This window comes from Macaca fascicularis, chromosome 2 (genome assembly GCF_037993035.2).
Source record: "Macaca fascicularis isolate 582-1 chromosome 2, T2T-MFA8v1.1".
NCBI lineage: Eukaryota > Metazoa > Chordata > Mammalia > Primates > Cercopithecidae > Macaca > Macaca fascicularis.
Window position 1 is genome coordinate 152,434,943 of NC_088376.1, and position 9,252 is coordinate 152,444,194.

At 42.1% G+C, this 9,252-nt stretch overlaps 1 protein-coding gene across 3 annotated transcripts in view; it reads right to left on the minus strand.

Moving 5' to 3' along the window:
• Positions 1–9,138, minus strand: part of XPC (XPC complex subunit, DNA damage recognition and repair factor) — a 33,467-nt gene extending 24,329 nt beyond the window's left edge. For all 3 annotated transcript variants that reach the window (XR_012431522.1, XR_012431523.1, XM_005571676.4), the window contains exons 1-3: positions 9,006–9,138; positions 3,369–3,564; positions 925–1,037 (exon numbers count right to left, since the gene is read on the minus strand). Coding sequence is in view for 1 of the 3 variants with exons in the window: in XM_005571676.4 (XP_005571733.3) it covers positions 925–1,037; positions 3,369–3,564; positions 9,006–9,105 (409 nt within the window). In the remaining 2 variants the exon portion in view is untranslated. The remainder of the gene's footprint in view (positions 1–924; positions 1,038–3,368; positions 3,565–9,005) is intronic.
• Positions 9,139–9,252: the final 114 nt, after the last annotated feature.

The following is a 9,252-nucleotide window of genomic DNA, read 5'->3' on the forward strand; positions in this document are numbered from 1 at the left end:
TGCTCTATATTAAGAGACCGAAGAGACATAACGATCAAATACAAGGCTTGGTTGGATCTTGGTGTGGAAAAAGAAACAGTTATAAAGGATGTTTTTGTAACAATTGGGGACTTATTTTTCATTTTCTTAGGTGTGATGAGGTCATTCTGTCATGCAGGAGAATGTCTAATTATTAGGAAATGCATGCTGAAGTATTCAGCAGTGGAATATCAGAATATCTACAATTTATTTTCAAATGGTTCCACAATGAATATTTACAGAGGGAAACATACATTCAATGTGGCAAAATGTTAATGAACCTAGGTGAAGAGGACATATATTACATTTTTCACTTTTTTGATAAATATGAACACTTTCAAAAGAAAAAGGTGGGGAAAAGTCAGGTCAGACAGAAGGAATCAAGGATGATAACATTAGCTGGTATTTACTGTGAGTGTATGATACATTTGCAAACTTTCTTTTCCCCACAATAATCCTACAGCCTGTACTGTGAATGGCTCACACTAAACATTCGGTGTTTACAGAGTGTTACTAATGAGAAACTCAGTTCAGAGAGGTGAAGTTACTTGCTCAAGATTAAATTACTCACTTACACTGCTACCTAAGTGGCAAAGTTGAGCACTGAACTCAGTTCTAACTACTTTCAAAGCCTCTGCTCCTTCTAAATAGTGCTGCCTCTCTATTTATATCTACCCCATTGACAGTCACCAGAGAAAGAGAGTAAACAGCCTTCTTTGGTAACTTGGCCTTGAGTTTTTCCATATATAGCAAAGCAAGTCCCTGGTACAACCTTATCTGTGGTCTAATTAGCTCAAAAGGAAACAACAGGATTGCAATTAGTGATTTGACTCCAAACAGAATCAAACAAACAAAAAAAAACAAACAGAACCAAAGAGTTCTGAAAAACAAAGAGAGATGTTTCACCTTCAACCTCTTCCCAGTCATCTTCACTTTCTTCCTCTTCTTCGTTGCTGTCTTCATTCATGGTAGCCCCTTTCTTCAGATGGTGTGCCTTCTTGAGGTCACTTGGAAAGTCCCTGTGTAAAGACCACAGGAAGGAAGATGAAGAAGGCTCAGATATCCTCGAGTTCCATTCAAGCTAAATGGAATTTTTAAAACCCCTCCTATTTATTGAGAATCTGTGGCAACTATTTAAAGATGATTAGTAAGCGCTGAGCCTCACTTCCTCCATCAACACATGTCTCAACATCTCATCAAGACGTGCTCTGATCATCTAATACATACCAGATGTGCTGTCAAAAAACCTCCAATCTAGATCTGTGTGAAAGAAAACATAGCTGTGCCTGGACATGACAAGGAAAAGTTAGAAGACACCAAAATAATAACATGAGTTCCAGAACTGTGATATCTGTGTGATTTACGTGCATTTGGAGGCCAGAAAGAAGAGAATAAAATTTACATTTACTTATCCTACTATAAGCCTACTCAGATTTCTTTTCCATCTTTAAGAAATATGATGTAAGGAGACATCATATTTCTGTTCGTAGCATTCTAACTTCAAGTAGGGATGTCACTACACATAGGTGAGTCATAAATAACAAGATACATAGACAGCTAGCTAGCTAAATAGATAATAACATAGATAAGTAGTTGGCTAAACAATGGTTCAAGACTAAGTACTTGCTGATTCGTAATATATTTCTGCAAATTCATATACAAAATGTGTCCAGAGTATCCAGTTACTTTTAACTTGTGTAAACTTTGGCACTTGGTACCAAGTGAGAATATTATCTAGGATTTTGGCATAAACATTTAAAATAACCAATCATCAATCTTGAGCTCTAGTAATATGCTCTTTTTTTAGGGTACCACTTTCCCTCAACACCACAGCAATAAAAATTTCCCCTTAGAATGAACATAGCAGAAATGACCACAGTCAATGCTCAGAGGAGAGGGAAAGGGGAACTCAGAGCTTTCCTTGGCAGTATCATGGCCTATCTCTATGTATATGTCTCTGAAGATACAATTCAACTAGTGAGGGGACGCAACTGGAAAGTAGTAAGCTCAGAGGCATTCTTCAGAAAAGTCTAGGGGAGGCCGGGCGCAGTGGCTCACGCCTGTAAGCCCAGCACTTTGGGAGGCCGAGCTGGGCAGATCACCTGAGGTCAGGAGTTCGACACCAACATGGTGGAACCCCATCTCTACTAAAAATACAAAAATTAGCTGGGTATGGTGGTGGGCGCCTACAGTTCCAGCTACTCAGGAGGCTCACTTGAACCTGGGAGGCAGAAGTTGCAGTAAACCAAGATTGCATCACTACACTCCAGCCTGGGCAACAGAGCGAGACTCCATTAAGGACGGGACGGGACAGGGACGGGGACAGGACGGGACGGGACGGGAAGGGAAGGAAAGTCTAGAGAAAAGAAGAGATGAACCATGGCAGAAAATCAGCATGCTGTCCCGTGTCCCTTCCTGTGCTCTCTACTGGACTACTCTCTCACGCCAGGACTAGAGGCTGCTGGAAAAGCAGTTACTGGGAGTGAGGATTTGTTTAAGAAGCAAAGGAACAACTACCCCTCTGTTCTTCCTCTTCTCCCCACCCCTCAACTTTCTTAAGAGGCAGATAACCAAGTGTTCCCTGGGCTCATAATTATTGTTCACAACATATTACTATAAATGCTCATTCACTGCAAAAATACTTTTTCAGTTTCTGCCAAATAAAAGGCCCTGCAATCGATGCTACAGGGCATATGAAAATGAACCCCACATGGTTCCAGCTCTCTGAGAGGTCACAGGGTAGTAAGCCTGGGTATGTGGCGTGGTAACAATAACTGGCAGACATATCACACTCCCTAGAAGCACTACAGGAAATCAGAGGAGAGAAGGGGGAGGAATCAGTGAAGCCTCTAGAGTAGGTGGTTTCGGATCTGCATCTTCAAGATGGAAGCTAGCAAGCACTCCAGGTAGAGGGAATACCATGAGCACAATGCAGGTGCAGAAAGTACGAGAATGTGTTCAGTGAATGATGAGAAGTCCAGGTGGGCCAGAGAAGAGCATGCTTGAGGAAAGTAGTATGAGATAAAGCTGGAATGGCAGGTAAATATTTTGTGATATATCTAATATTTTTGTGTAGTAGAAAGAACACTGGACCAGGAGTCAGAAGACCTGGGTTCTCCTGCTTTTGCCACTGTCTGGCTGTGGAAGCATGAACAAATCACTTTCTGCACACTGTCACCGTTCTTATCTGTAAAGTTTCCAGTTCTTACAGGTCTGAGTTGTACCTAGAAGAGCTTAAAGATCCAATCTTCCATGGACCCCAGTGACAAGTAAGAATAGAGGTTTTCATTACTCACAATTCTCTGATGAGAAAAATCAAGACCCGAGACAAAGCTTTGCAGGCATCTCACCTGAAGTCATCCCCATCGCTGAGGGCTTCATCCTTTATAACCTTGAGGTTTTCAGATTTAACAGTCACCTTGGCCACTTTCTTTTTTGCTGGACCACCTGCTGAACCCCCAGGATCACTGCAGCCTCTCTTCCTCTTTCCTTGTGAAACTCTGGAGACAAGGCTCTTCTTTGGGGGTTTCTCATCTTCAAAGGCATCTAGGTGACCATACAGAACATGAGGTGAGGGGTGGAAGGAAAGGTGGAGGCAGAGCAGCTTATGGGCAAGGGCATGAAAAGGCTCTATGATCTGTCTCCAAACCCGATCTCCATCACCTGTTCACCATCCCGTCTGGTCAGCAACCAGCTCTCAGCCTCTACCCACCTGCGGCTAGTCTATGTTTATAGTAAAAACTATTCTCCTTTATCAGCACTTTACTTCTCCTATGACTACAGAAAATACCACAGGAGTCAAATAAAACCTAACTTCCAGATCTTAAATGTCAGCCAGGAAAATACAACATCCTGGAAAGGAAAATACAACACGATTCCTGCCAAGAAAATACAACATCTATTAATTAGCACCCTATTTATTTATCATCTGCCAAGATTAATTGTTTGTCTTAGGGATAATGCACTCCTCTTAAGTAAAATGTTAAGTACATAAACATTTCCAAGTTTTACCACAACATCATTACTATTAATCTACATTTCTGCCAACCTTCAAGACCAAACTGCTCAAAACACATACTGCTCTGAAACCTTTCCAATGTAACCCAAATGGCACTCGTATACCAACCACCTCAGCAAACTTACAGTTGGAAAAAGACAGCAATAATTCAAAAGTATTTTCTTAAAATAATTATTTTTTGTTAAAGGGAAATAAAAAATGCATAAGCTGCTGGTTTTAGTCAAATTGGGGTATCTAAAATTATGGTTTATTTACATATAATAATTATATTAATAGATTAGTTTTAATAAATAACAATATGGCAGGGAAGGATAGTTTTCTATTTTGCAAATATATTCACACAAATGATCTTGAATCCGAAATAAATCCTCTTTTGTCTTTGCATGACTCTGCTTCAATTAATTTTAGAAAATAAAAATACTTTTTATTGAGGTTCCATAAGGGATTGCAACGTTAACCTAAAATATAAAATTATTTAATAATTCAGTCTTTTCATTGTTTGCCTTGCTGACTCTCTGGATAGGTATTTATATTCCACAAGAATATAAATTTTTGCATGAGGGAAAAAAGACTCTCCCTCTGATCTAGATGAAATCATTATTAAATGTTAATAAAATTCATATCAAAGGAGCATTTCTTTTAACGCTAGATAAATCACTGATTCCGTTGTTTCTTTAAATGTTTTATAAAAAAGGAATTTATGTATTCCCATTTTTAAACATTTTAGTGGAAACCAAAAAATAAGGAAAAATTTTGAAGTGCAAAATATTTCAAAATTAATTTTTTCAAATCTGAGAACAGACTGCCGATTCCAAGGCCAGAGGCTGTATAAAGCTTAAGATTTGACAGTTTGAGGAGGGTGCCCTAAAATTAAGATTTCTGGATCTTACAATGGTATTTAGCCCTCTAATAGGCAAAGATGCGAAATACTTCACTTTCTACTAATCTAAAAAAAATGCAGGTAGGAGGATACTTCAGAGGCATCACAAACTTTTCTGGTTGGTTAAAAAGCATAGCTTTTATTTCTGTGTTTGAAGAGAAAGGTAGAGGAGTTAAAAAGGAAAGGGGGGAAAAAGGAAACACAAAACTCTGAATCAAAAGGATGTTCATAGTATTCAAAAGCATCTAACAATAATCTGAACATACAACCATGAGATAATTGTTAAGTAACTTAGGGCAGAGCCACACAACAAAATATAATTGAGTCATCCTTTAAGATAAAGAAAAACGATAGATGATGTAATGTTAATCATGCAAAGTTGATTTTACAGCATGCTTTCTGCTATGTAAAAAACAGACTAGAAGGAAACAGACCATTATTTCATGGTGGCTATTTCTGGATGGCAGAAATATGGGTGACTTTCTATTCTTTGCTATTCTTTGGTCCCTAAGCACCTAGAGACTCTTTTCCAGGACTCTCCAAAATCTTGAGTGATCTAATATGCCTAACCAGCCTCCTCGAGCTCAGCGTTCTTTCAGTAGGGCAGGAATTACCACTGTGGTCTGCTTGCCCATCTACTGGGATGTAATAAGAACACCAGAGTAAACCTTCTAGCAGCAACAATAAAATTCCAACTCCTTAGCTTGGTATCCAAGCTCAGGCCCTTGCCCACTTCTCCTACCCAGCCCCTCACTCACTGTGTCCAGCCAACTGGCCAAGTTCATTCCCTCCTAAGAGTGTTTAAACGCTGTCCTCTCTGCCTAGAACTCTTTTCCCCAGAACTTCCTATGAATGGCTCAAAATTACACTAACTGCCTCAAAATGTCATCTCCTTACAAAGGCCTTCCCTGACACTGATTCCCATTTAGCTGCCCCTTCCCAGCCCCATTTAAGTTTGAGGGTTTTTTTTTTCCCCCATCTATAGAAGCATTTTCTGCTATGTACCCAAGTAAGTTTTATCACAGCAGTCTTAACACAGGGTGATAGCTCTTACCATTATGTGAATCTTTTTTTTTTTTTTAACTTGTTATCTGTTCTACTTACCCCTCCCCACAGATTATAATCATGAGAGCAGGTGCCTCACCTGTCTTGTTCACCACTATTATCCTAGTACCTGGAACAGTGCCTGAAAATAGTAGGCGCTCAATAAACAGCTGTTGAAGGAGTTAACGGATTATCACCGAAGGTGTTAACATAGAGAAGAAATGCAAAGAAACCAGAGGTGCTTTAGTAACACAAAGGAAATCATGTGGAAGCCTGTTTTCTTTTTTCCTATTTGTCGAAAGCAGCCAAGTATCACCTTCATTTGCATGTACAGGGGTGCTGTTAAAACCTACACTATTACAGTGTTAGAAACTACACTGACAGTCACCAAATTATTGTCACCTGCAGCCCAAACCACACTTGCTAAGTCTATGCTTCCCCAACAAACCACCAAACCACAACAAAAGTTGTAACTCTGCAGATTGGAAGCTGCCTTGGGAACTGACTGCTAGCTCCTCTGGCTAGCAGAGTAAACTTGGTGCATCCTTACCTCCATTTAGGCTGAATGACACCAGCTAGCCCAACTAATTACCTAACATGGGTAAAGCTAAAGCTCTTGGCTTTATATGCTATCCCACTGAAAACTTACAGCCACCCTGCAAGGCAGTTATTATAGTTCATAGAAGAAGTTTAGAAGGGCTAAAATACTTGTCCAAAATAATTCACCCAAGTGCATATAACTAAGAATTGAAGCTCTACCAAGCTGGAACCCAGGTGAAGTGTTGAGCTGGGAGGAATGCAGGTAGCATTTCCATCAGATTACAACAATTTTTAATTGCCATATATGCAAATTACATTCTGACTAGAATACCAGCCCCTTTTTTGTGACCCCTTGCTAAAATAGCAACCATCCTTTAAATCACAGATCAAACAACTTCAGAAAGCGTTCCCCGATCATGCTAGTCAAACTTGATTAATCCTTTGGAAGCTACAAAGCCTTGTACCTTCTTCCACAGTATTTAGCACCCTCTGCCTTGCATGTCTTACATGCAAATGTCATGTCAACACTACTCTATGATCCTCCAAGATACGCTTATCTCCCATGTCACCTCATTCATGTGCAGCACATAGTACTCAAAATATGTTTTTTGAATGAACGAGTAAATGAATAAAATGGAACTCAAAATACTACATATGAGGTAAATCACCTTCTAAGTTTAGGAATTATTACCATTTGACTATTTTCTAATGGATGATGAACTTATAATCGGTATAGAAACACAGAATCGAGTGTGATAGCCTTTGTTGGTTACCTAATCTACCCAGTTATTTCAGGAGACCCAGAAATTCCTTCTACAGCCTGCATTTTGCAATTATTTAAAATATTTATTGGCCAGGCACAGTGGCTGATGCCTATAATCCCAGCACTTTGGCAGGCCGAGGCGAATGGATCACCTGAGGTTAGGAGTTAGAGACCAGACTGGCCAACATGGCGAAACCCCATCTCTCCTAAAATACAAAAATTAGCCGGGCATGGTGGCAGTCACCTGTAATACCAGCTACTCAGGAGGCTGAGGCAGGAGAATCGCTTGAACCTGGGAGGCAGAGGTCATGCCATTGCACTCCAGCCTCAGCGACAGAGTGAGACTCCATCTCGAAAAAAATAAAAAATAAAAAATATTTATTTAGCACTTAGCCCTACCAATCGACGGGCCCCGCATCCACAGATTCAACCAACCACAGATGAATATATTTCGGGAAAAAGAAAACCCACAAATTTTAAAACTATAGTATGACAACTATTTCCATAGCATCTACATTGTATTAGATATTACAAGTGATCTAGAGATGATTTAAAGTATGTCGGAGTATGCGCATAGGTTACATGGAAACACTAGGCCATTTGATACAAGGTACTTGAGCATCACAGGTTTTAGTATCCACGGGGTATCTGGGAAGGACTACCTTAGTTTGCTCAAGGAATGTCTGACTTGAGATTTGAAGAAATCAGCCCTGGCAAAAGCCATGGTGGGGGGTCACTCTAGGCCGAAGGAATATCAAAGGAAAAGGCTCAAGAAATAACTTGGCATATTTGAGGAAGAGAAAGGAGGCCAATGAGGAGGGTATCTGGCAAGGAAACAAGTGGTAGGAGAAACAGGAGAGGTAGCAAGAGCCAAAACACGTAGCATCTTGCAGGCCAGGATAAGACAACTGGGTTTTAAACTAAGAGCAATGGAAAACCAAGGAGAGTTTAAAGCAGGAGCATGGCATGATTTTTTTTTTTTTTTTAAAGATTATTTGCGTTGCTGGATGCAGAGCTGGGAGGCCAGTCAAGAGGAAACTGCAGTCACTCAACTGAAAGGTGATGGTGACTTGGACAGGGGTTGTGGCCATGGAAATGAAGAGAAGTGGACAAATTTGAAATACAGTCTGAGGCTGAACTGACTGGACTTGCTGACGGGACTGGATGTGTGCACATAAGAAAAAGGTGGACTTTGTTTTATAACAAGTATTGGGACTGGAAAAACGGAGGAAACCATAGATTTGAAGGGGAAGACCATGAGCTCTGCACTGTCCACGACAAATGTAAGAAGCCTATCCAATATCCACGAGGGGAAGTCAGGTGGGATCCCACTGTGGAACTCTGGGCGAGACTCAGCTGAAGTTATCATTCGGGAGTCAGCACACTGCATCACTCTACGTCCTGGTCCGTCCGTCCGTTTTCCTGGGACACAAATAACTGCCTTCTCCGCGTTCAACCCTGAACATCTGCGCTGTATCCTCTGGACAACGGGGAGCGGGAAAGAAGCTACGCAGGAGCTTGGGTCGGGCGAGGCTCACGGGAAGCCGCTCTGGGTGCAGAGGACAAAGGCGCAGGGACAGCGGGGAGGGCCGGCCGCGGCCTGCCGTGCTGCCCCCACTGCGCGGAACGCGCGCAGCAACCTCCACCCGGCCTCCGCGTCTGGACTCCCGCCGCCCCTGCCTCTGGGCCTCCTCCGCCCACCGGCAGAGTCTCCCGCGAAGCCCGCTGGGCCACGCTCTCACCCTCCTCCTCCTCACGCCGGGTCTTGCTCTTGGCCTTGGACTTCTGGCTGCGCGTTTCGCGTCCCCGCGGCTCCCCGCCGGCCGCGCGCTTCCGAGCCATATTGCTTGTCGGGGAAAAATCCACTTCGCGAGTGACGCACCAGGCCGCGATGCGTTAGAACGCAGGCCCCGCCCCGAGGCGGGCGCGTCTGGCCGCGCCCCTTCGTTGGAGGCCTAGTCACGCCCCCAAAGGAAGCTCCGCCCCATA